This window comes from Lates calcarifer, linkage group LG7_1 (genome assembly GCF_001640805.2).
Source record: "Lates calcarifer isolate ASB-BC8 linkage group LG7_1, TLL_Latcal_v3, whole genome shotgun sequence".
In the NCBI taxonomy this organism is placed as follows: Eukaryota; Metazoa; Chordata; class Actinopteri; family Centropomidae; genus Lates; species Lates calcarifer.
The window spans coordinates 19,105,815-19,132,790 of record NC_066839.1 but is presented as its reverse complement, the minus strand read 5'-3'; the positions used below and the strand labels follow the sequence as shown (position 1 = coordinate 19,132,790).

At 41.5% G+C, this 26,976-nt stretch overlaps 2 protein-coding genes across 6 annotated transcripts in view; one reads left to right on the top strand and one right to left on the bottom strand.

The window, feature by feature from the left end:
• The first annotated feature begins 1,813 nt into the window (after nt 1-1,813).
• hmbox1b (homeobox containing 1 b) lies at nt 1,814-22,917 on the top strand. Of its 5 annotated transcripts, XR_001963014.2 has the most exons (11): nt 1,814-2,175; nt 4,382-5,068; nt 9,178-9,263; nt 10,735-10,845; nt 13,725-13,878; nt 14,128-14,210; nt 14,947-15,042; nt 15,718-15,812; nt 16,811-16,894; nt 17,102-17,906; nt 18,275-18,412. XR_001963014.2 is itself a non-coding variant. In XM_018694721.1 (10 exons), the coding sequence occupies exons 2-10, from the start codon at nt 4,389-4,391 to the stop codon at nt 18,416-18,418; spliced, it is 1,533 nt and encodes a 510-aa protein (XP_018550237.1). In that variant the 5' UTR covers nt 1,818-2,175; nt 4,385-4,388; the 3' UTR covers nt 18,419-22,917. The 5 variants fall into 5 exon arrangements, 4 of the variants coding, with proteins under 4 accessions (XP_018550237.1, XP_018550235.1, XP_018550238.1 ...); XM_018694721.1 differs by lacking the exon at nt 17,102-17,906 and having other exon boundaries at nt 1,818-2,175; nt 4,385-5,068; nt 18,275-22,917; XM_018694719.2 differs by lacking the exon at nt 17,102-17,906 and having other exon boundaries at nt 1,820-2,175; nt 18,275-22,917.
• Nucleotides 22,918-22,988: 71 nt separating this feature from the next.
• LOC108895795 (kinesin-like protein KIF13B) overlaps nt 22,989-26,976 on the bottom strand; it is a 35,734-nt gene continuing 31,746 nt past the window's right edge. The window contains 3 exon segments of the mRNA XM_051071994.1: nt 22,989-24,502; nt 24,620-24,962; nt 24,965-25,972. Coding sequence (XP_050927951.1) covers nt 24,252-24,502; nt 24,620-24,962; nt 24,965-25,972 — 1,602 coding nt within the window. The 3' untranslated portion in view covers nt 22,989-24,251.

Genomic DNA, 26,976 nt, shown 5'->3' with positions numbered 1-26,976 from the left:
GTGCAACCTAATTTTATTTTAAAGCATCCAGTGCTGAGAGCAAGACCTTGACATTTATAAATGTGTTATTTTTCTCCTCAGACAAAAATAAATGACTTTATTTTTCTTTCCTCATGGGTAGATCCTCAAATCAGATGACAGGGAAATCACAGAAACAGGTGGACGAATTATAAATTACTTTATTCAGTCAGAGAAAGGGTTTCCTGTTTGTGGAAAAGGATTATCCATCAAACAAACATCACACAGTACACACTTTCATTTACCACAGTGATGTTTCTCTAAATAAAGACTTGAAAGCACAGCTAGTTAGCACTTGGAGAAATGGAAAACACTCAGTTGATTGCAGTGAAGAAACCTATTTAGCTACATCACATGTTCATGAATAAATAACATGACAAATTCATACAAATGTCCTTTTAAAATAAATTCAGCAGGACTTTAACCTTGTTTTCTTCCTACACTGGCTTCAACGATTAATTATTTTTGGTCATAGTTGTCACATGGGGGCAGTATGACAACGAGACTGTGCAGTAAGTTGCACAGATTCTGCATAGCAGCATTCACACCTCATTTACAAAATCTATGATGCTCCATTATAACTGAAAGCTATAGTGTGTCTCATATAGCAGACAGTAAATATGGCATCATAAGCACCTTATATGAGCACTATGGGTCCATAATGCATTATGCATTACTGTTAGGTCACAGACTCTTGCTTTAAAAGCATTAATATTAATCATATTCTACTGTGCAATACAAATGTTTTAAAATGCATCTGACTACTTAAACACCTCCACTGTGGCAGAATAGGGCTGACTGTCTTGTAAAAAAAAAAAAAAAGAAAAAAAAAAAGGAAAGCAGAGCACTCACTCTGCCCCGCACTGATTTTCCCAGCATGACCTCTGGATCAAACTATGCATTAGGAGATTATCAACAGTGTCACCCAACTTGTTTTTCTGGCGTGCACAGAGAATGATATGAGGAATATAATCACAGCCACTCCGCAGAGGAAAAGCAGGTGCGGGCTGAAGTGAAGCAGAAACAGCGCAGCAGAAAAATATTAATGGTTAACTTAAATGGGCTGTGGTTTTCAGTTGAAATGTCTAATTGATGCACATGCTAAGTTGTAGCCACCTGGATCCATTTTCCCTCCAGAATTAAACCTCTTTTAATTTCTCCTATTGCTGACCCTCTTCCTCCCAAACCAGCTGAGTAAACAGCTCGGCCCAACGCATCTGAAACATTAAAGACTAAAAATATGTAAATAGGCCTACATTTGCAAGATCTGTAAATTGTGGGTGGGTCTGCTTTTGGAGATGACTGCTTACACCCACACCCAACAGATTATTAATCTCCAAAAATGAGTGAAGTGAGGATCTGGTGCCCTGTGGCAGTTGTTCCCCACGCCTAGTTCTTAATCCATGGCTTTCTTTTTTCACTGTATTACATTAACAATCTTCATACACACGTATAATACTGTGTATTACATCTAGGAGAGTCTGGGTAATTGTTATACTGAGTGTGTTTTCACCAAGGCAGCTGAATTAGATAGTCTCCTAATCCCCGTGCTCAGGTTAATCACTGAACATCCATTTTTCCTTGTTTTTAAATGGTAACAACTTTATTTTCAATCTGTAATAACATTTCTGAACAGATTTACCATTATAATGCAGTTGCACATGTAATCTATTACTCGTGCCAGTAGGTGTAGTTGGGCAGGTGTAAGTGGCCTCTGATCCAGACACCACTCACTCACACGGTTCACTCCAGCAGTGGCAGAAGGGTTAAGAGGAGCAGCCAGCCGCCGTGGCCACATTAAAAACTGCATCGCCTTTTGTGACAACTGTAGATCAGTGAGCCATCAGCTCCCCCCTCGCTCTCGTTTCAGGGATTTGTAGTTTCTAGTGTACAGAACGCCGCCGCGTGGTAGAGGCCTTTGTAGGAGTAAAACTACAGTTCCCTCAGAGCTACTCGGAGGTGTTAGTTGTCAATATGGCTGTTGTCAGACAGACAAAGCAGAGAGGCAAATAATTCGCCTCTGATTAGAAATCCTTGGAAAAGGGTCGGACAGGGCACTGTGATCAAATTGCTGTACCGTTCGGCTGCAGTAAAAGACACAGCGGGTCTTTGCTCAAGTTGCAAAGTTAAATGGTTCAGTGGACGATTTGAACCGAGGTAAGTCATGTACTTAGCTATCTACAACACTGAAAGTGATGTTATTAATATCAAACGTTCGCTAGCCAGCGACAGCGGCTAACGTCAGCTAGTATCAGCGTTGGCATGGCTAGCATGTTATGCTAATTATTCCACAACCCCAATGCAACAGAAATAGCATATGTGAAGTTGCTAGCACGTCCTCCGTGATGCCAGCGGACTGTTGTCAGTTTAAAGTCAAGCGGCAGCGGCACCGAAGAAGACTGAAATCATGAGAGGGTTAGAGGGTTGCAAGCTGGCTCATTTAACGTTACACTGGGCATTGTCCGTCTGCCACAGAAACATTTGCTAACGTTAGCTTTTGGGCAAAGGGCGTGAAAGCTGGCATCACTGGTGGCTCGCCTGCAGCGCTGACACGAGCGACAGATTTGTGCTCTCACTGCAGGCCCTATAGTCAGCAAAACAAAAACACATGGAGGGAAAAGAGTTACCTATGGACAATGGTCAAATTTAGAACTGGGACAATATAGAGACGGGAGTTTGGTTTGCAGCGGGAATATCTGGTACATGCAGCCTGTGGTTAAGGGTAAGAAAACCTCGTCTGTTTTTGCTTGCATGATGAACAAATCAGCGCTGAAACTGTGATTTATTGCTGTCTGAGTTCTTGAACTTGGGTGCACTCAAATAAAGTCAGTTGTGGACCAAAGGAAGTTTGCTTTAACATGTGTCAAAGAGAGCCCCATTCCAGCTGCTCTTGCGTTATAATTAAATTGAAGAAGTAGAATCAGCCATAAACTTTTTTTTTTTATCTCTCTCTCTCTACCTCTTGGTTAAACACCTGTCCAGCCTGTGTTATCTGACCTACTGTGCACCCGTGTGGGGCATTCATTTATAATAGGTTGAATTTTTTGCTCCTCTGTAGGGGCTAACCCCTGCTCAGCGTGTCTCAACCAGTTAAACCAGCTTAAGCCAAAGTGAATAGTTAACTTGGTAAGGCAATGATTTCTCACCCATGGCTTTGTTTGCAGCACACAATGTGACTGCTCAGTATAACACTTTATTTGCATGCATGAAGAAAGCAGTGATATTCTGGCTCGTGTAACCAGTCTGACAGTTGCAGTTCAATGTGGCTCCTCTCTCTGGCATGTGACAGGTTTTGCAGTGTAATTGTGCTTGATAATGAATCACAGCTTTTGTAGTGCTCCTTATGAATAGGTAATGACAACTCAAGAGACTAGTTAATGTTCACACTTGCTACTAAGCTGTCCTGTGGTGTAGTAATGTATGTCAGTGATGACCCTCTCTGAAATGCCAGCAATTGTTCCTTTTCTTTTAAAGCCTGGTGTTACAGACCTCTAAAGACTTATATTCCACAGTCCTATTACTTTACTTCATGATAACCTTAAAACACTGCATGCACTCTTGAGGCATTTAGTTTTTTTCCTCCATCCTCTGCACAGTTTAGACTAACACAGCTGTAGAAGAATGCTGGTGACCCCTTTTAAACCATTTATCATATCAGCATAGGTCGGGCAGGCACAGAAGATGGAAAATCTGCCGCAGTCTGATTCCAGTTGCATTGATTTTGAGCACAGCAAATTGCTTATGAAAAACATACAGTGTGGGTGGTGTGCAGAGCCGGGGATATATTGTAGCTCTTAAAGAACAGCAGTCAGAATGTTAAGATAGCATCAGCTGTCAAGGTGACTCTGGCACTCTGCGTGTGTTCCCTGCTGGTTCCCAAAAATAGCAGATTTTTTATGCCCTGCCCCTCCCTCCCCTTTTTCTTTCACACTTCTATCTCTCGCTCTTGTCTTCCTTTTCTTATCTGCTGCCTCTTTATTTTCTTCTTGCAGTTTTTCTCCTTTCCCACCCGTCTCTTTCTACTTTACTCCTCCAACTCACCTCCACTACCTTCCCCTGCCTCACCTCTCCTTTCCCATCATTCTCATTTTCTCCCCATCTGCAACTGTGTTCCTTTTCTCTCTTTCCCACTTAATCCTCTCATTTCCTCCTTGCCTTGCCACTGTCCCTTCATCTATCTCATTTCTGCCTGACTTTCCTCCTTGCTCCTCCTCTCCTCTCTCTCGCTTTCTTTTCCTGTTTCCCCAATAGATCCTGAACATCCACTTCCTTTCCTTAACTTCCCCCCTGCATTTCCTGTTTCCTTTCTCCTCCTCTTATTCCTGCTCTGTCTCACAACCTGTCTGTCTTGTCTCTCATCCAGCAGCAGGATGTCTGAGTTCAGCGAGGAGCCGCGCTTCACTATTGAGCAGATAGATCTGCTGCAGCGGCTGCGTCGCACTGGCATGACCAAGCAGGAGATCCTGCATGCACTTGACACTCTGGACCGGCTGGACCGGGAGCACGGCGACAAGTTTGGCCGCCGCACCTCTTCTTCCTCCTCCTCCTCCTCGTCCTACGGAGTAGGCGGGGCAAACAGCTGCACCAACAACTCTGCCTCCAACACAACTACCACATCTTTCAACAATAACAACACTGCCTCGGCAACCACCACCTCTTCCGTGTCATGCAACGGCAGCAACAGCGCCATCAATAGTGGCGAGGGAAGCGCTGGCGATCACTCTGCGGCCGCCGCCTCCTCCACGACCTCCAAAATCTCCACCGCCACGCAGACGCAGTTCGGCAGCGCTGGGGGACTCTCACCGTCTCCTAGCAACAGCTACGACACCTCCCCGCCACCGGGGCCACCACCGCCCTCCGCTATCCTGCCATCCCCTGTCTCCTTGGTGGCGCTGTCACAGAACGGGCGTGATAGCTTAGCTGCTACACCCAACGGGAAGCTATCCCCTCCACGATATCCTGTGAACAGCGCTGCTGCGGCGCGCGCTTTTGGGTTTGAAGCTACAGAAGAAGATCTGGACATCGATGACAAGGTGGAGGAACTGATGAGGTCAGTAGTGTCAGGACAAAGTGAGTCTAAAATTTAGTGTTTGTAACTTCTTACTTTGAGCCACAGCTTGAGTTTGGCACTTGTAGAACTGGACAACACAGAAGATACAAGGCTACACATTATCTGAGATTATGGTCATGTTGTAGTTTCATAGCTTAAATGAGTTGTCTGCTAGTGTGAAAGGCTCCATTCACTCAAGCAAGACCATGTTTGAAATGAGTAAACAATATGAAATGAACACTGAGTGAATGAATAAATGAGTGGTTATCATTTCTACTGTACCAATGATCCCTTCACAAAATGTTCTTGTGTGTAAACGCACAAGAAAGATCTGAAGGTGCAACCTTGAAGTCTCTAACCTGTCTTTTCTAGACGATTCTTTTTTATTTTCAATAGTTTGAGTGTTGCTGTGGCCACTTGGGTGAAGTCAGGGATTCATCTTTATTGGCAGTAATGTCGACAACGAGGAGACAAGAGAGCACAGTTTATGTCTGGCTTAATTAAATAGTGCCAAATGGAAAAACTGCACTGAAGCGCCATTGTGTGCAGCTGCTGTTGGAACGCAGACATATTTAAAAGTGAGATTCAGAGGTCATTCTTGACCTTGGAAACGGAAGTTTAGAGAACGATCTCACCATAAAATGCAGTAAGTTTTGGGGCTTATGATCATATAACATGAAGCCGTGATCGTGAGCCAGTGGAGTTTTCCCACTTGTCATGGAATTGTTGTTGAGATTTTGCTTTTTTCCTGAGCCCTTGAAGGATTTTTTTTGTCTGTGCTTACTTAAAAGCTGTTTTAAAGTTCATATTTGGTCGTAAAAATGGCAGTTGCAGAGTCCTTACCACAGAGTCCATTTAGTTGCTGTTTTGAATCTTTCAATTATAAAAAAAAGTTTAACATTAAATAGGGAAAGCATCTCAACACAGCTCTCAACACAGTAGTAAGTACAAGGCTGGTTTACCTGCTAAAATGAATGTCTGTGTCTACAGATGATGTTCACCAGGATTTGAAAGTGTAAATGATTCTGCCATCACAGTCTGACATCCTTGATTTTGTTACATTTGCTGTTCTTAGGAAAGCTTTGGTTGTGCTGAAAAACTTTTAGTCCAATCTGTTATTATGCTTGGTGATAGAATGAAGCAAAGTAATCACTGGTGCATTCCACGTGATCATTATTTGTTTGGTTACATTGAGACAAATGCAGCTGGAAGTGGTACCTCAGGGAGGAGGATACCTTTAAGATGTCATTCTGCTTTGAGGTGTTGAAGTGGTTAAACTGTAGATACAAAATCTGGCTTGACTGGTCTTGATTGGTTATATCCTACGTTATCTGGAAGTGTTTATGATTATCATTTATGATTATCTACGTGGGGCTTCAGTAATGAGAAGGTTTGCATTGGCAGGTGACAAAAGTCAAATTTTGTCCAGGTGTTGTACAAATCTCCCTCAGCTAACTAGCCCCTCGTCTTCATTACCAACAAGCACTTCCTGATGTTTAGTTATATTTTTGAGGAGGCGGAGCTACAGAGAACCCCCCCCCCAGATAACTACAAGAGCATTGGGCAGCACAGTGCCTTGGCTCTAGAGGTGTAAACTTGTTGTCATTATCAGTACAGTTGCAGATTAATTTCTCAGTGGATTCATTGAATGAATTGTTTGGTCTATGAAATTACAGAGAATGGTGAAAGATTCACATCACAGTTTCCTGAAGCCTAAGGTGACATCTTCACATCTTCTGTTATCAAACCAGCAAGTCAAACCCCAAAGATATTCACAATTATTATAACAGTTAAGGCAAAGAAAAGCAGCTTTCTGCTCATTGACTAATCAACTAATTGCTTTAGCTCTATTTGATGCAGAGGCAGGATCGAGCCTTTATTGCAGTTCACTTGGGAGTTTATTAACAGTTATTGAACAGCATTTGTTGTTCATTTTTTGAAAGATAAATGACAAGTAAAGAAGAACAGTGGAACAAATAAAAAAGAGACAGAAAAGGTGAAGTGCTCTTCTAGAGAGAGCAGGCTGAGATTCCGTTGCTTGAGCACAGCAGCAGCACCGCGTGACAGTTATGATTAGTACATTTGTCTTGAACAGCACGTACATCCTGTAATGGAGAATCAAAATAACAGGCAGCCATAGAAGTGTTCTTGTAGAGATTATGTGTACAATCAACAAAGATGTTATTGCAGAAAAAAGGAAGTATTCTGTGGGACGTATCGGACAAGCCTTCAGGGTTCAGGATGACATTTCCTATGAAGAAGGAAGAAATTGTGCATCTCTGGAAACATGACACAGAATCATGTACAGTCACATCCAGTGACATTTACTGTAACAACTGGTGATTGAAATCATGTCAGCGGTTACTTAGGCCCAATACTTTGACAGCTTTGGTGTTCATAATCTATCACAGTGCACATGTTAACCACCTCCTCTCTACTTCTTAGCACTTAACACATTAGTCCGCTCCTCCTACCGCTGTGGGCTCCTGCTGCCTTCCAGCTGCCCAGTCAGAATAAGAATAGGCATTTGGAGCTCAGGCTCTATCCTCAGCACTGCACTAGCTGTCCCATTGCTCATTCACGCTGCCTCTGCATTAAATTACATGTCCTCTTTAGACAGCCCAAGAAGTTAAGTAGCGTTCAAAAGCCCTCGTCCTTCTCCGCCTGTAGGACTCTCCAGCGTCTCGCTCAGCGGGGGCTGCGGGGGCGTGACACAAGGTTTCAGCTTGTCAACAATCCCACGGTGCCCTTCTGATTTTTCTCACTTTTAAGTGCACATTTCAGTTCTCCGCAGGGGTTCGGCCTTTTGAGCTGGCATCCACCCCCACCCCCCCACCCCCGCCCTCTCTCCCTCCTTCACTTCCCACTCCTCCTCAGTCTTGTACAGCAGCTTGTGCTACATTGATTCGCTGGTGTCGATACAAGCAGCGTTTTTTGAGCTCTAATTTTAGCTGCGCCGCAAGAGGCTGGTGTGGAGGATATTGATGCTGGATGTCAAGAGTCGTGACGCATTTTCATTTCAGAAATATGCTAACAGAGCTCTTAGGACTTTGATGCGCTCTCCATTTTCTACTGTGTGAGTCTGGGATACTGACTGGTTCAAAGGATGCTGTGATTGTATGGTTTGAGCAGCAGTGCTGTTAAAGTTGGGTGGTGTAGGCGCCCCCTGGAAATGCCTTCCTGTGCTTTAAAAAAATAAAAAAAGTATACACTATTAGTATGGATAAGTCAGGATAAGACAGGTGTTCACAATCTACCAGGATGAGGAATTAAGCCACGACAGTCATAAGCTTGTTGGTGCGTGTGTATGTATGTATGTGTGTCTTATTGTGTATGTATAGGGGAGGGGATTGGGCTCGAAGCCAAAAAGCAGGGTGGGTACACTGTGTGACTGCACATGTTCACTCACCACCCTCCACTCCTGCAAGTCTCTGCATGTTTTATTTTTTTCCCTGGCCGAGGACTGAGATAGTGGAAACATGTCCTCCAAATACGTTTTAGAAAATATAGATTACTTGATTGTGGTTCAGTTTATTTTGATTCACAGAGCCGTTGCCTTTGTGCTCCTCTGAAACGCAAACGTTGATTATGCGGGAGCCATAAAAACAAAGAACAATACATTGATAAATGCTGTCAAAATGCAGCGCAGATTAAAATGGAGCCTTGGTTTGATAGTTTTCCCATAAATAGGCACAATACAAAAACACAGACTTGATTATCTGACATGAAACAAAGGCAACAGTCATTGTAATGTACAAAGCGACTCATCTAAGTCTGATGTAAAGGAGCACAGCGTCCACAGCAAAGCAGTACAACATGCCAGTGTGTGTCGTTAATGCTGGGTGAATGATGATATGGCATCCTGCACTGGAAATGAACATGTGTAAATCCATCTTAAACAGTGAGCATAAAAGCTGAAAGTCTTTGATATCAGTCTGTCACTTAGGTGTTAGTACACCTTACTAAATGTATAGCACATTGGTGGTTCTCTGTATGTTTGCCCCCTATTAAATAAAACAGAGCTTCTATATATTCTGCCCAGGATTTATCTGCTGACAGAATATTAAATGGTATTGCTTTGTTCTCATTCTTGCTGTGTGTGTTTGCAGGAGGGACAGCAGTATGGTGAAGGAGGAGATCAAAGCGTTCCTGGGGAACAGGAGGATCTCTCAGGCAGTCGTGGCACAAGTTACCGGTTAGTAGCAGACACACTGTCACACTCTGGAACAGTGTTGTTGATTTTAGGTGTTTTTGTCATTTTGTCATGTACATGTGTTAATCGAATGTCCTCCTTTTTGATTTAAATTCACATTTGTATGTCAAGCAATTTCCGTCACCCCTGACTCATGGGTCAAGTCTAATTATCCAGTTTCTTTGTGGATTTCTGGCTCATTGTCATTTGTTATGGTTCCACCTAAACATGGATGATTCATATCAGCATTTCAGAAGCCTCCAAGTTGGATCTTATTTTATCACTCAACGTATCACTTCACTTTTTTTAAACTGCATTGTTGTATACAGAGCAAAGCAGGATAACATCACGACAGGCTGTAAACCTCTGCAAACTGAGTCATGGCTCAGCATGACCTCACAACAAAACTAACCGCAGAGGTAAAAGAGAAGGGTGATAGAAATGAAGGGCAGAGAAGCGCGACTCGTCTCTCTTTGCTGTTCCAGTGTTCTCTGGTTCAATGCTTATTGTTAAACGACTCGTGACCAAGACGCACTCTTTTTATTTCTCTGTGTGAACCTCTGATATTTAACATCACACAAGGATGTGCAAAGGTATTGACACATGACGATTCTAGATATAACCTGTTGAAGGAGTTTTAGTATGAGATTCTGGACTGTACTGTAACTTGGTCAAGGCTGTGAATCATAAATTCCTCTTAATTGAAGGTGACATGCATTAAAGAAAAAACATCAGTAATAATCTGATTATTTAAAAATCAAAAATATATATTTGATAAGAAGAATCAGGGACCACAAATACATGACAAATTATAATTCAGAAGACAAGTTGAATATTCAGACAAAACTGGCAACTCATTTGATTTGGAACATTTTGCATTGACCCATGTAATCCTGGACCTGTTAGACTTGTATGTAATTGTGCTGATAAATGAGTTGTGTTGTGCTGGCGATCATCATTTGACTGAAACGTTCACTTTCTTTTCACTGTGTCACCTTTAGCACACAGAATAAACAGATCCTTATTGCAACTGGAGGGTCCTTTCAACCTATTCTCAGTGTGTGAGCCATTAGTCTGTAAAATTGGATCATTGATTTTTGCCACCTGTACCTGATGGCACAAACCCCTTCACAAATCTCAATGATATTCATCAACTGACAATACTACAGAAGTCTTTTCCACATACTAAGTGTCTGTAAAACATGCTAACAAATGTTTCCTATGGTCAGGTGGTTTGTACTAACCCATATCAGTCAAACTCTAATTTTGAGTTTAGTACTTCTGTGGCTACAGGTTGTGTTAGAGATGAATGATTGGAGAAGAGATAAAGTCTGAGTTAAGGAGAGAGAAAACACTTTTCCCCTCTAGTATTCCACTCTGTCTTTCTTGACTTCTTCTAAGGGTTGTCTACAAATTGTGCTGGGGGTTTGATGTAAAACACACTGTTGTAATTCGATGTCTGGCTGCTTTCCAGGCATCAGCCAGAGCAGGATCTCCCATTGGCTGCTGCAGCATGGCTCCGACTTGAGCGAGCAGAAGAAGAGAGCCTTCTACCGTTGGTACACGCTGGAGAAAACCACACCAGGTACATCCATCCCCTGCCTCGCTGCTTGCTCTTGACTCAGTGTGTGTGTTTGGTCACAAGGTATGTGGTTAAAAATGGAAGCAAAATTTGGAAGGGCATCAGAGAGGGATCCCCACCCCTCCAGGATGGTGAGGTATGCAGCAGGTGCCGAAAGGAAGCTACAAAATGAAACACTGAGTGAACATAATATGAATGTCTGAATCTTGCGTGGCCAATCAGCGGCAGCATTGTCAGTGACATCATCAAGGTCGTTAAAGAAAGGTGTTTCATTTAGTCAGTCTGAATGCTCGTGCAAAGTTCCAGTTGAGCAAATGAAGAAAAGCTGATGAGTTTGAAGCCTGAATGTAAAGAGAGCAGTAGAGTTTGCTTGACTAATCGCAGCAGGGAAGCAGCTCCAAAGAAAGGAAGCGTGGTGGGAAAACACTCTGCTTCCTGCAGTTTCCTGTTAGACTCTTAATGAGGTAAGTAGAAGTAGTTAGCGTCTTGTGGTATATGTGGTGCAGTGGGATGTGATATACAGTATAAGATGGCTCAGTACCGTGTAATATCGTCTACATTAGCAAAAGCATCTTTGCTTGTGAAACAAATTGGAGGCCGGTGGGAACAAAGGAAGCAGCAGTTTATACGACCTGACTTGTTATTGTGGCATAAGAAATAACATTTATGTGCAATTTCAACCAGAGGATTTGAGGGAAAGTATTGTACCAAGATAGCAGCACTCTGAAAAACAAATCTGCTTTAGTTGTATAAACAAGTGGCTGTAATAGTCCAACAATTAAAAGCCCTGCAGCCATAAACTGCAGTTGCCATACATACAGTCATTTAGGGTCAAGTCCAAGTTGAGTCTCAATTCATTCAAGGTGAGTCAAACAGTCGTTCCTAATAACCAAGTTGTCTAGTGCCTTCCTGTGCAACATATTTCTGCTGATGATAAAGTCATGATATTGAGGTATAGAGGTGTGGTGATCTAAATAAAAATTATTGTACGAAGCATTGATGATGATAGCTCAACCCATTTGCAATCCCTTGTCCACCTGCCGATCCTGATGATGGCGCTGTGCAAAATCAACAAAATCATGTACCTCCGTTCTTCAAATACCTGCTCACCAAATCTTTGCTCTGCAAGCCAATGTCCATAACCTACACCCGCGTCACGTTCTGGCACCGTCGCAGCTTCTTGGAGATGATCCACCAGCCATGAGCCATGAATGTCCCTGGCTCTTTTACCCACTCTGCTGTCTTAATGAGCCAGGTCTGAAGCATGAAATTCACCCATGAATATATATAAATGACTCTAATTATTGAGAGGTCTTAAAATGAATTTTTAATGATGAATTTCATTTGATACTGACTGTGTCTTAACACATAACCAATAGTTCTTAGTTATTCATGAGGGGTTGAGGGTAAGTCTCATGTCTTCATAAGAATATTGCACGTTAAGATTCAAGTTGAGGCCTAAATGCTGAAGGTAAAAATGACACAACATCTGAACATGTCACCTGAACTAATGTGAGGAAGAGCTTTGGATTCCATGTCAAAGACTGAAGGTCAGTTCTGTGATGTAGTTTGGGATTAAGCTTTGTGGATTATGTTGACATAAATTTCAGTGATATATGATTATTGAGTATACATAGCAGGTTTTATATATATATATTTTTTTCATTGTTTCAGGATTTGACTCTTGACCAGAACTTGATAGTAGACTTTTTAAGTCCTAAACCAGGTAGAGAGTCAAGTCTCAATTTTTCATTTTAGTGACTTAAGTCTGACTAAGTTGAAGTTTCAAGTCTTCTGAAACCTTGATTATGTCATAATCCTCGCTGCTTAAAACTGTTTTCAAGAGAAATCAGAGTTTACATGGGTAACCAAAAAGAGCCTTAGTTATATATTGGTTAAGTAGTTTTAGTTTGCTGCTATAGAGAGAGACTCACAGTCAAAAGATGACATTCTGGTGTCTTGCACACACTTCACTGTAAATGGTTAACGGCAACAACAACAGGCCTCCTGCTGGCTCTGGATCCTGACTGTGCATAAGCTAGTGTGTGTGTGTGTGTGTGTGTGAATACACGTGGACATGCTGTATCAACCTATAGCCAGGCAGCAGACATCCCACGCCTTGTCCTCTGCGGCATGTTCCTCGGTGGAGCCCTGCCAACAGCGTCAGCACTGGAAACTGCTCTATGCTATTTATGGCCAGACCGAGCCTGGCCCAGCTCAGCTCAGCTCAGCTCAGCTCAGCTCAGCTCAGCTCAGCTCAGCCCAGCCCAGCCCAGCCCCACATACACACGCCTCTGTCACTGCTGCAGAGAAAAGTGATGCCCCATTCATGCCGTTCTGGTAACCTGGACTGTTGCAGGTTGACCCAGTTAGGCCTCGTTGACAACACTGGTGTCAGATGAGGTTTTGACAGCGCGGGTGAGCTGCAGACCCCATAATATATCCCAGCTTTTAGATGTTATGTTGCCGTGTTTTAGGACTTTGAGTGCAAATCAAACCTTTTGTGTGGTTTTCCTTTCTGCTGTGGTCATGATTTGAGAAGAGGCAGCACAGTCTTTGTCAGCACTATTCAGTTTATAATCAGAGTATATTGTGAGATTTGCATAAGGCGACGTGCATTCTCACATACATTTTCATGAGGGATGGGCTTTCTGGCTATTGTGCGCTGGGCTCAGTTTATCTGTAAAAACAGCTTGTACACACATTTTCATTCTTACGACATTTTTTTGGACTTTTTCAGGCACAGTTTTCAGCTTCCAAACCACAAACACAGCTGCTAACCGTGTCTTCCTGAGAATGAGTGAGGCTCGACTCTTCCTGACAGATATAGCGTCTTCCTTTGTAACTTAACCAGTGATTCTGCTGCTCCACCCCCTCCCCAGGTGCCACCCTCAACATGCGGCCAGCTCCGTTGCCTCTGGAGGAGATGGAGTGGAGGCAAACCCCGCCCCCCCTCACCACTGCCCCCGGTACCTTCCGGCTGCGTCGGGGAAGTCGCTTCACTTGGAGGAAAGAGTGCCTGGCTGTGATGGAGAGGTGAGCCGGGCGAAGGCGGAGGAGGAGGAGGAAAAGCAGATTAAAAATGATAAATGGGAGCTTGTTTCATAACTTCTCCCTTATTTCCACGTGGAATTGAGGAAACATTGCAGCCTGTCCCAGAAAACGGCTGGACTACGAAGAAACAAAACCCATGACTCTTAACAAACAGCAGTAACTCCGGTTTGTTGACATCGTCCTTGTGTTGTGAAATTAATTTAATCAGTGTGGCTCTTCTGCTATTTATAGCTACTTCAACGACAACCAGTACCCAGATGAGGCCAAACGGGAGGAGATTGCAAATGCCTGCAATGCTGTTATTCAGAAACCAGGTACATCACACACACCAGAAATGTGTATCACATTGTAATTTGGTATACATTTGGTGTGCAATCGTGATTGTCATTTCCACTCATATGTTTGGCATACACACAGGGAATAGACATACAAACACCACACAGTCTTAAAGGTAAGAGCGAGCACTCTAATATTAGCAGCAACAACTTAGGTGTAAAAGACACCTATTGTATTTTCTCCTCATGTAGCTAACTTGGCATGTTGGTGCAGTTTTGTCAAAACTGTCTTTAAATTGAAGTCGCCAGGGACAGTCCACTGCCGCCAGTCCCACCAGACAGTGATGATGCCCAGTCTTTTCAGTAGTGAGTTAGCCTGTCCAGTTCGATGCCTGTGTCCAGGATGTTGCTGTGTAGCCAGGTTTCAGTGAAAACAAAGACGCAGCAGTTCTTCATTTCTCACTCTGCTGAAGACCCCAGTGGCTGTGGCAGAGTTTTGGCTCTGAAGTCTTTTGGACTTGAGCTGAATTTTACAGACCAAACATCTGTGTCACATCTGTTGTATGATTTGCTCCTCATGCAGTGGAATCAAGTTATTTCCTCTCAGCAGTTCTTTAACCACCAGCGTTTGTAAGATAACTGTGTTTGTAAAAGTACAATTCACAGCTTGAGGGTAGACAACAAAGAAACATCGGCCATCGTTGTGACAGTGAAGTGAGAGAGTAAGTGACACAGGATGCTCTGAGTGATGAGATCCTCATATGATTTGTTTCAGGGAAGAAGCTGTCTGATCTGGAGAGGGTCACCTCCCTGAAAGTTTACAACTGGTTTGCCAATCGTCGCAAAGAGATCAAGAGACGGGCTAACATTGGTAATGTGGCTTTGGGGAGGGACCACAAATATGACTTCTGATTGGATCCTTTGTGTTAACATGACTACTTCATATTTAATAACAGGATTTCTAACATTCTTCTCATGCAGTGACTGGCCCACCATGAATTCATACCATCACTATAATTAGGTTAATGATTGTTGATGTCTGTAATGACCTCTGGTAAAGTGTCCCCGTGACTGCTGTGAATTAAAAAAAAAAAATTCCTCTCGCTGCTTGCATTAACCCAGATGCCAATTAGATTTGTAGAGTAGAACAACAAGCCACTTATGACATTCAATATCTCTCGACCAAAATCTATACTAATGTGTGGTCATTTGTAACCCTCTACAGCAGTGGCTCCCAGACGGTTTTGTCTGACGTTCCCCCACAGCCATGTCAGATTTGAGCTCAAGTACCCCCTCATCTGCACCACCGGCCATGTATTTATATTAATGTATTTTAAAATTGGTGTTATTTTTCACAGCTAATTCTGTAAATGAGATGTCATTTTCTGTCATACAGTTGAACTGTCAGTGTCAGTTTGATCAATTTTCCCCTTGGCAACTACAGAAGTACCCACAGGGAACAAGTGCCCCTTGCTTGGAATCAGTACAGTTTGTAATAATATGGGTGATTCATCGTAAATCTAACGATCCATCCTCTTCCTCCAAGAAGCCACAATCCTGGAGAGTCATGGGATAGACGTCCAGAGTCCTGGAGGACACTCCAACAGCGATGACATTGATGGGAATGACTTCTCAGAGCAGGTAGAGAGTTATTAAGGATCCTGAAAGACACATAAAATCTGATTTATGTTCCAGACAGTACCATAAACCACTGGTCTGAGGAGAGAGGAGGAGGTCACTTCTCCATGTGTTCCAGCTTTATGTTTTCATTTTGTACTGTACTAGGTCTTAGTGTTTATTTATTCATTTATATTTCTTTGACTATATTTTTATGGATTAGTATCTTGCCAGCCATTCACATGTGTCCCTTGGTGAAAGGCTCTTGGTTCTTGGACAACACTCAGTATTCCAGACATCAGTCAAATGTGACCATGCATTTAACACGTCTTTCATTCCAGCTAAACAATACATCAGTTGACTTTACTGATGACTTTTCCCACTCTTTGGTCCCAGTTGTGTTTATTGAAATCAGCGGCTTGTGGTGTTTGTTTGGAGTCGAATCTTGTGGCCTCACTGGCACAAAACTGTTCACAAATTCACACAAAAAGACAAAGAACATTTTGAACTGCTGCTTTCTTTCAGATGAACTCTGGATATATCCTTCCCCAAATGTAGAAAGCACATAAAGTTCTTTATTTTTGTGAGGAACTGTTGTTCAGAACTGTTGCTCAAGGCACATTAATTAACAAAAGCTCACTCTCTTCACTTTTTTTTCCCTGTAGCCAATGGAAACTAAGCCAGAGCAATGGAAAGAAGCAATGCTCTGTATTATTATAGAGACCTACAGATGAAGATTGTGTTTCAGTTTAAGCCCTGTAGCTTTACTTTTGATTACACAACATGCAAACCTGGACAAGTAAAGACTGCTGGAAGTAAGAGGGAAAAAAGCCAGTTAAGGTTAACTAGTGCAGCTAATGAGTGATGAACACAGGGTACATTTAATCTGTCAACCAGCAGTATGAACCAAAGAAAGAGGAGACGTAGTTCTGTATATTTTGAGGTATTCCCTAAACTAAACTTGAATCCACACTTCCAAATGCTACCTAGCTGAGTAATCCTGTTTGTTGAAACATCTCCAGGCCTGTGACCTGCCCTATTTTGACAAGAGACCTCTCAGCCGACCATTTGGCCTTTACCGACTGGAGCCCACCTCACCAACACAGGTACCCCCCACACAGAAACATGCCAAAGTCTGTTTGCTAGAAAGCTGCATTGTGATAATTTGGAGGAAAAACATTACCCTCAACCAGACACCCTTCAAAGTGAGGTCCTGTCTACTCATGACTGCTTGTCACAGGTTGTATATGTCTGTGTTGGGAGCAGCATTTCATCAGTTATATTGCTGAATATCTTCATGTCTGTGGTTGCAGGGAGCACTGCTCTCCAGTACAGTCCAAAATGAGACCAAGGGAAACTCACAGTCAAATCAGACAGAGGTTAAAAAGGTCCCTTCACCACAATAATACTCTGATTGCATGTCTTTAAATAGCTTTCACTGTACAGTAATCAGATGTCACTTCACTTAAAAGTTGATTTGATCCTTGATTTCACTCCTCACCCATTTTCTGGCTCTCTCAGCATGAACATTTTTTTTATTTTGCTTTTTAATATCCAAATTAATTTCCTCTCACAATTTAAACTCTGCAGCAGATAACATACGACTGATTTACAGTGCATTGCAGGAGAATGTTATTTTATCCTCCTGTAAATACATGGTCCTTGATTTTTGGACAGAGATGGACGAAAGCTAGCCAGTTGTATCAGCTAGCTAATTAAGCTAATGTTAAAAATGCTATAGCGCTAAAAGATTGAAGCTAAAGCTGTACAGACACTTGCAATAAGTCAGTCCCCACCCACCAAATTAAGAAATGTCCCTTTGTACTGCAGTGTAGAGCAACTTATCCCATTGAAGTGTGACAGCTAAGGTATTAAGATTAAGCTGTTATTGCATGCTAATGTAACGTTGTTTGGCTACTTAGCTTATGGATATTTTCACTGCTAACATTACGGGAGAAAAGGCTTTTAGGACTTACTGCTCGGTTTAGCAAACCTAACTGTCTTGGTTAGCTAGGGTTACAGGAGTGTAAACAACATCCAGGACCAGCCCACACAGAGTGAGAAATACTACTACTGTGTTGTAACATAACCTGTAGCCCCACAAACTGCAGTGGCCTTGTAAGTAATACATTACTCAGTAATGATAGTAAGTAATAAGGTAGTTGGCGGGACATGCTAACAATACATTAGGGTGATAAACACAGACTTGAATCCATTCCTTAACTGTGTACTCTTGTATTTATGTTTTAGAGAGGCTAACAAAAGACACTACCCTCTGAACTTTTTTAAAATGCTGAGTATCTTTCCTACAACAGCCCATCCACACTGTTTCGACATGTAGAGAAATCCAAAGCTTTACAGGCCTGCTGTGCCTTGTTACGGTTGCTAAGCTGTGATTAGACAATTGAACAGTCAGTTGGTCAACATGACGTTGGAACTGGACTCGTTCTGAACCACTGCTGTGCTTTTGTCCTCCCTGTTTTCAGGATGACAGCGCAGCGCACAGCGAGCACCAGGACCCCATCTCTCTCGCTGTAGAGATGGCTGCTGTCAACCACACCATCCTGGCCCTGTCCAGAACCGGAGGGGTCCCCAATGACATCAAGACGGAGTCCCTGGAGGACGAATGAACTGCACAGGAACTGGGATGGAGGAAGCAGCCGAGAGAAATGACAGAGTCAAGACGAGAAAGGGAAGAAGAAAAGGTGGGAAACGATGGGGAGGGGCTAAAAAAAGAGACTAAAATAATGCTTCTTAGTAAACCTTCTGAATCTGTCCCTCAGCTAGGCCCCCTGCCAACTGTTCCCTCTCTCTCGGCTTCCCTCCTCCCACAAAGTCCGTGTAAACAGTAATTACCCACCACCCCCACCCCACCCTTCCCAATATATTGACACAGCTTGCGGAAATGGGTCACTGTATGTCCTCTAATCTCTGTGAAAATGTTCCACGGAAAGAAGAAAAGGGGGGCAATCCAAGCCTTTAACCCCCAAAACGGTGGCTCTCGTCTGGGATTGCGCCTCCCAGGAACTCCCCTCTCTTCCGTCAATACACTTTCTCCTCACAGGATACCTCTTCTCTTTCCTCTCTTCTTCCTCACTCCCCCTCTCCTTCCCTCTCCAGCCTGGTTGTCTGAGCCGATCCTCAGTCTATCTCACCTCAACGTCAACCTCAGAAAAATAACGTGTACTGTATATATAATATATATATATATATGGTTCTTATGGTTCTCAGTCACACTCACCTCATGGTGTGGTACATACCTACCTAACTACCCCTCAGAATTCACCCTTGTCATTGTGCAATTCATCGAAAGAGCAGTCTCCAGCCATCTTGGGAAAAATGGACGGAGAGAATTTCTTTCTCTCCTTCTCTGGCACTGAGGCTGTCAGAAAGGATCATATCGGCAGACAGAACTGTCCAGTCACTGTCTTCACCCTCTATAGTTAACATTCCTCTGTGGAATGGCCTTTTGTTTTCCTACAGTAGAGCTGCTGTTGGATGAAAACCTTGAAAAAGTAGCCTTAATTTCATACAGACAGCCAGACCTTTACTTTGTGCCGTATACAGCAGGTTTATTTCCTTACAAGGAACAACAATAAACTTTTTAGTATGCATTAATAAGTACCAGAATTAATGTAAAGGTTTATATCCAACAGCAGTAGTAATTTTACTTCTGACACATGCATTTCCCTTTATGTTTTTAGTCCAACTGGCGACTGGATATACAATCATTTTGCCTTGGTATTTAGCTTCCCAGTGACACTATTGTTAAGTACTCGAGGCTATGAGAATCAATTTAGGGTCAATGTGATAATCAAGCAAACTTAAGCTATCTAATAAGGGGAATTGTGCTTTGTTTTAAATGTCATCAATGCCAAAGGAAAAGATGCTCGGAGCAAAAAGCTAAGAGGCTAAGCTAAGGCTGATCTGAAAACGGCGTTCACATTCATCCAAAGTGATTTCTACTAACTCCTTTGGTATATGTAGTCGTTTTCTCACATTCAGTGAAGCTTCTCGAGCCAGTGTGGCTTCGTATGTGGGCCTGACACTACAGCAGGCCTATGTCAGTAAAGATAGGTATTAGCAGCCAGATATAATGATAAAATACCCTTAAGCTATTTACTACTTGTTCTGTGACGCTGCCTCTTTATAATAGCCTAAAGAATGTGCTTTCAGAAGACTTTTTAATATCAGTGGTATCAAATTAGACTAAATTCACACTGGAAATGGTTTAGAGTATAACAGAGAAATTTCTGGGGTGTTTTGTTTGTTTTTATTACATCTGTAAAGCCTCAATGGTCAAAGCACCACTTTGAAGGGAATCAGACTCAAAGACACTTGGAGTGTTATATAGGAAATCATTATCCACTATTTTATTTTGTGTTTTTTGTTCTTTTTTGCCCTGGGTGGAAATTTTCCAAAACCATCTTTGACTGAAGGTCATTGTAATGTCATAAGCAGAGATAAAACAATGTGTTCTTTAAAAGTATATCAGTGTTTTTGGGGGTCAGTAATTAAGTATTAGCGCTTTGTCAGTTGAAGACAGATACCCTCAAATTTTACCTTAGGGTGAAGAGGATAAAATAGTTTGAGTATTTTGGGAAATATGATTACTGACTTTTTTGCCATGAGCTAGGCAATAAGATTGATGCCACTCTCATTTCTGTATGCTAAGCTAAGACTAGGAGACCATTAGCTTAGCTTAGCACAAAGACTGTAAAAAGGGCCTGATGGCGTCCAAAGGTAAAACCCTACCAGCTAGCACCTCTAAAGCTCATTTAGTGTTTTGTTTTATTAAAGCTGTACAAAAATGAAATGTAAAAATGACAAGTTGTGGTTTTATGGTTGGTTACACGCTAAAAACATTTTATTGGCCAGACACAGTAACTTCCTGCCCGTTTTTATACTACTTTATCGTGTTAATTAGTGAACTTTTGACCATTCCTGCTAGTGAGCAGATATTTTCACCATGGGACAGAAGCAGGCCAGGTGTTTCCTCCTACTTCCAGTTTTTCTGCTAAACTAAGCTGTCGCATGGTTCACATTTAGTTTAAAGCATATAACCCCTGAAAAACCATAAATTGTTGTTTGTACAGTTCAGTTTTTTTATACGGTTCGTTTCCCCTGCTTCCAATTTTTGTGCTATACTAAGCTAACAGTACTGGCTTTAGCTTCACATTTAGCCTACAACCGTAAGTGGTATTGATCTTTTTGACAAAATTTTGGCAAGTAAACATATCTCCCTAAATGTCAAACAGTTTCTGTAAAGGAACCCCTGCCTTTGTGATGGTTTTGGAGAACTTGGAAAATATTCTACCAAGCAGGATTAAACAAAGCAGTCAACCAGGAACTCTGAGAAAGAAACCTAATGCTATTCCTCATATTTTTATGGTCAGACATAGACACTGGTGACGTATCAAACAGTCTGCTATCTGGATCCTGACAGTAGAATAGCTTCCAGCCCTGGGCTCTAGTCTAGTAAAGCTCTATTTAATTCTACTGCTTCTGGGTGTACGAAGCCGTGATACAGTGACTCAGTACTGGGACCTGTGTTTCAAAAAGAAAGGGTTTAAAGATAAAAACAATATGTATTTATACTCATTTTTTATGGTAATGTACAAAAAAAGAATGACATATGTTTTGAAATGAAACATGCTTTTATTGTTAATCATGCTTTTTAAGTTCTTCTGACTTATTTTTCTATTATCACTTAAACTTCTTTTTTTTTTTTGAGTCATCCTTTATTTGACTGAACAACAGTCTCCCCGTTTGTGTCTGAGCTAGTAAGCTATTTTGTGAAAGACAAAAATTATGCACCTTATGAAAATTAAGTATCCCTATTGATTAAGCTTGAAATGTAACCTTCCCTCCCCCCAGGCCTTCCTTTGAAAAGACAAACTTTAATATACAATAAAGGGGCTGGTGTTAAAAAACATTTCAGTACAGCTGCTTCCAACACCATATCATATTAAATCAAAGCCCCAGTATGTGCTGTTCACTCTTAAAAATGTCACACCAAACTTCATAGTGAAATCTAGCATTTTGATATTCCTTTTTGCAAACACAAGGCATAATTAACAAAATATGGTTTGGAGAAATAGTTGGATTTGTAATGACAAGTATAATGACATTAATTCTTACTAGTTACTGATGTATGGTTAGGTTTATGTAAGTCACTAGAAACAATGAAATTGTGTTTGGATTTCACAGTATGGTGAAATGTGTATATCAGGAATTGTTTGACAAGAACTTATGAAAATGGCAAAATGGAACCAACAGCCTAATTCACTGTAGATTTGATCACTGAAACAAAAAACCAAAAGGTGAACTATTCTTTTAAAGAAATGATTCACACTACTCCCTTGCCACAGAGTGTATGTTGATAAAATGCTATTTTCTACTGATATGATTTTTTTCATGGAGTTTGGTGTGACATTCTCTCCCCATACAAAGAATACTGTATGTTAGAAATTGTGAAATAAGTTGTGTGGAAGGAAAAGACTATGGAGTGCATTTAGAGATTATTCTCTCAGTATAACACTTTTAAATGAAATGCCTTGTGTTTGAGAGATGCCATGGCCCAATTAGTACAAGTTTTAATCCAGCAGTATTTTATGTGAGAGTTCAAGCTTGACAGAAATATTTATGTGATGGAAGAAAGAACCCTCAGGTGCTCAGAAGTAAAGATTCTGTGCTTTTCCAGGAGAAAACTGGAAACAGATTAACCTGAAAAACAGACTGAAACCTGAAAACAGGCTTTCCCCACCCGATGTTGTGCATACTCTATTGGTGGTGCTTACTCTGAAGGGGTGTCCTCTTGTGGTGTGTCAGGGTCAACATGTCTACATGTCCTTCTGTGTCCCCAGTGAAACACCATCCACTTCATCCCAATATAGCTCCGAAAAAGAGGACTGAATGCTGTTGTATCAATCTCCAATCTAGTTATGTTCAAAATTACTGTATTGCCCATTTCAGAATTTAGTGCCTTTTTTGGACAGTAGACTGTTCTGTAATTAAGATGTAGTATATATACATTTTTTTGTACAGTTTCTTTGTTCATTTTTTTAACTTGTGTTTATTTTAGTATGATATATATAATGTACAAGAGAATAAAGCTATATCAATGAGACTTTTTCTGGGTTTACTCTCCAGGTGGTTACAGATTTTCATATCTAAACACAGATATGCATCACACATTGGTAGGCATGAGGAGAATTACATTTATTTAACATCAATAAAAAAAAGTAGATTTTTGCTTTTCAGTATCAACAATATCTTGTCTTCATCTTTAAATAAATAAGCATCCAACTGGTCAAAATGATCAATTTGAATGCATATGTATAAAATATCTTATTTACCAGACATTAATACTAAATGCATTATGACAAAGAAAATCCCTTATTGTAAAAATCACAAGTCTCCCAAACACAGTATAATTCAATGACTTGCTCGCAAGAAAGTATTTCAAACTGTCACACACCTCTCTTTAAAATTAAGTCACTCCCAATCAGTCTTCACACACTCACTACTCACTCAAATCTGGTTTTACAAAATGTACTAAAATTTCAGCAGAATTTGTCAGCAGACAGAGTGCAAGTTTGTAGAACAGTACAGATACACTTTCAAGAGCTAAAAAAAAAAAAAAAAAAAAAAACTGCTTTGACAGTGAAAAGTTTTCAACCTACTGACAAAACAGTATTTGGTGGTGTATCAGTAAGGCATGTGTGCTGAGTAGTAGTCAAAGTATTTCAAGGCACAAGAAAACATTACAAATAGGTATCAAGAAATTTGAGAGACTTGGAAGTCCATCCAAACATACAGCTGCATAGTATCTTTTGAACAGTAGAAATATGAGCACATGAAGGTGTTGTGCAACCTCTGGAGTCATCCGGTGTCATCCAGTGAACTTAAGCTACTTTTAATATTTGACCCTTATACAAATACACTTTTGCCTGGCAGGTGGTGTAATATTTTCAAAGAAAAAAAAAACTAATTTTGAGGCAGTGCTTTGATTGTTATCTAATGTCACAGAAATAAATACATTCTAAAATGATACATCCACCATTTAAAATGAAATTAATTAGAGAATTGGTCATTTGCATATACATACCTAAAACATTCACATTTTCTGATAAGACATTCAATATTTCTCTGAAGTTTTCAATCACTAGGTTCATCAGGTAATAAAAATAATAGTAATACAGCTCTTGAACACATGATAAATAAAATGAATAATAGATCTGATGGGTTCCTTCTCTCAACAGAGGAGCATGGAGTGACTCATCTTGTATTGCCAAAACTAAGTTAAGGACCAGATAGAGTGAAATCTGTAGTAAATCTGCCCAAATAAAACACTGTGGTGTCACTCTTTGATCAAACTTACCCTATAATCACATCAATCAGCTGCTGGGTGATGGCTGAGTGCGTGTCTAGCAATTAGCTATTTAGCAGATATTGAACCTTTCAAGTGTTCCAGGACTTGCGGTTCTCTCCTTTGCTGCGGCTGGTTGATGCTGCACCAGCTTCACCTTTGGCCAGAGCAGTAAGGGCAGCCAGGTTTGGGCTGGATCCAGACAGGTTGGCACTACGGCGCTTTTGCTGTTGGCGACGGCGTTTGGCACCACCGCGGGTCACTCTGTCAGGCCTTACCAGCACCCCATAACCAGGGTTACAGTGGAAGTAGTGCTTACCACCCACTGAGCCATCATTCTTTCCTAGAGAAAGATCAAGACACATTTAGCCTGCTGATTTGAACTATGAAAAATGTTGATAAAGAATGTGGTAAAATCAGTTAAAATGCAGAAATTAATGACAGGACTTATTCTACTCACCTGCCGGTACCTCCAGTTCCACTCCCACCCAGGTACCCGCTGCAAAATCTGTGGGTCCCACATATCTTACAGTACCAGTCTTATTGGTCCCCACAGTCACAAACTCTCCCTCTTTCAACCAGTCAGGAAGAACAGTAGTAGCAGCTGCATCTCCTTCCTCAGAGTCAGAGATGATTTCCAGACTTTCCACTGGCACAGACAGGTTAAGTCCTGTTCCAAGGCTGCTGGCCTGGTCCATGTGCCCAGTCTCCTCCTCACCCAGAATACGTTGAAAGGACTTGAGGTCTGAGGACTTGACTTTCTGTATCTTGAAGGGGTTGGCCACTGCAGCAGGTTTAGAGGCTGAATGTTGGACAGAGGAGTGGGAGCTGTGGTAGCTTTTGTTGATGCATCGGCAGGCGATTCCTGTTGGATCTTATCTGCTGCTGAGGATGAGGTCAGGATGGAGGCACCATTTGGGTCTGAGGCCTCAGAGGTTGATAGTTCCTTTGTTGGAGCTTGGTGAGCTGTGTCTCCAGGTGGTTCTAAAGAAGGAGCTGTGTCTTCAGACAAATCTAGGATCAGGTTTGGAGCTGGATCTTTAGTACTGTCAAAGGTTGCCTTGTCTTGGTTGGATTGCTGAGGCTGTGGGACTATCAATTCCAGTTGACTTTGATCTTCTTGGGCAGACGGTTGTGTTGCGTCAAGGATTGACATTTCAGTGTCTGCCAAGTCTTTGGCAGGTAGCTCGAGTTCTTCCATCACAGGGTTCTTGGATTTTGAGTAGTCTGTTTGCAGTAACTCTGTCTGTTTGGTTTCATTCTCCTGTACTTCTGATGAATCTTTGAGTTTCCCCAAATTGTCTAATTCAATCTGGTCCATTGTTGAGTCTTGCTTTTGTTTGGTCTGACCTGGCAAGTCTGATTCTGCAGCTAAGTCAGGCTTTGCTTGCTCCTTCAACTGAACTGATAGAGACTGATTTGGTTCTTGCCTCAGATTTGAATCTGATGGAGAATCAAATGGTTTGGATAGTGGCAAGTCAGTCCTCTCTGCAGCTGCCTTGCTGTTCAAAACCTGCAATGATTCTAGAATCTCTGAAGATTCAGGGTAAGTGTTAGATTGTGTCACCTTATTGTCCTCATCCTCTTCATCTGGCACCATCTCAAAGCCGGATGACTGGGGTAGGTCCCAGCTCAATGTGTAGACCTCTGACAGCGTTGCTGTAGATATGCTGGTTGACATGTATCCACTGGATGCTTCGCTCATGGGGCTGGGGGTGGATTCTTCTGTTTCTGGGATGATTGGTGGTGGTAGAGGCATAGATCTGGGGATCTCCACCTGGATGTCAGCAGGAATGATTTCCTCAATGGGAATCTGGGGAAGGATCATGGCAATAATTATGTTGGTGACTCAAAAATAATTTGAAAGGCTGAATTTCCTGTCTGAAATGTGGCCACTTTCCTCAGTCAAGTCTTTCCATGACATTGCAATAGACTCAAGCTTATCTTTTATTGTTTAAGGCAGATTGTACTCTGCTAGATAAACCTTGCTCCATTACACCATTGAAACCATATATTTTGTGGGAAATACATTACTGCAGAGTTAGTTTGAATTTCTGATTTGGCCACTTGGGTTTAGCAGAAACAATTTGCAAAGACAATGCTAACACATTATTGTTATAGCGTAATTTCAAAAAAGGGAACTTGTTAGCAAACAGTTGGCAAATGTTTTGGTCTCCAGCAACTCCTAAGTGAAATATCTGGCTCTACAAAATGTTCATAAACTAGTCATTGACTGTGTTTGTTGTTTGGTGCTGGCAATATAGTGTACAGTGGGTTTACAGGTGGCTTTGTCACTTAACAATGGCTGCCCTGGAAACAAGGCTGATGAGAACTGTGAGAATGAACCAAAACAGTTCTGTTTTGAGATGTAAAACCAAAACAATGGGCTGAAAGTCACTAAAAATCTTAATACAGTTGACCTTTGGGTCAAAATTCATAACTACATTACATTTACATTATTTTCACATTACATGTCAGTATAAAATATTGATTAGAGCAGCTTTAAAGAGATCTCTACAAACATAATGCTATAAAACTGAGTTTAGGAAGTTTTGACTTACTGGCTCCTGTTTCCTGTGACAAACTGTAACTTGTTCTTTGCATTAGTATAACAAAAAATATACAACAGAGAAGTCATTTAAAGAAACATAACTGTCTGGTGAATGCAGTAGCTCAGATTTATTATTTGAGACCAACATTGACACAAAGCAAGGTGCAGCCACACCCAGCAATTTCAGATGAAGAATAAACCATATTCCAGATATAGTTTACACCCCTGCATTCCTATTACATATAGATACCTATAGCACCATCTGG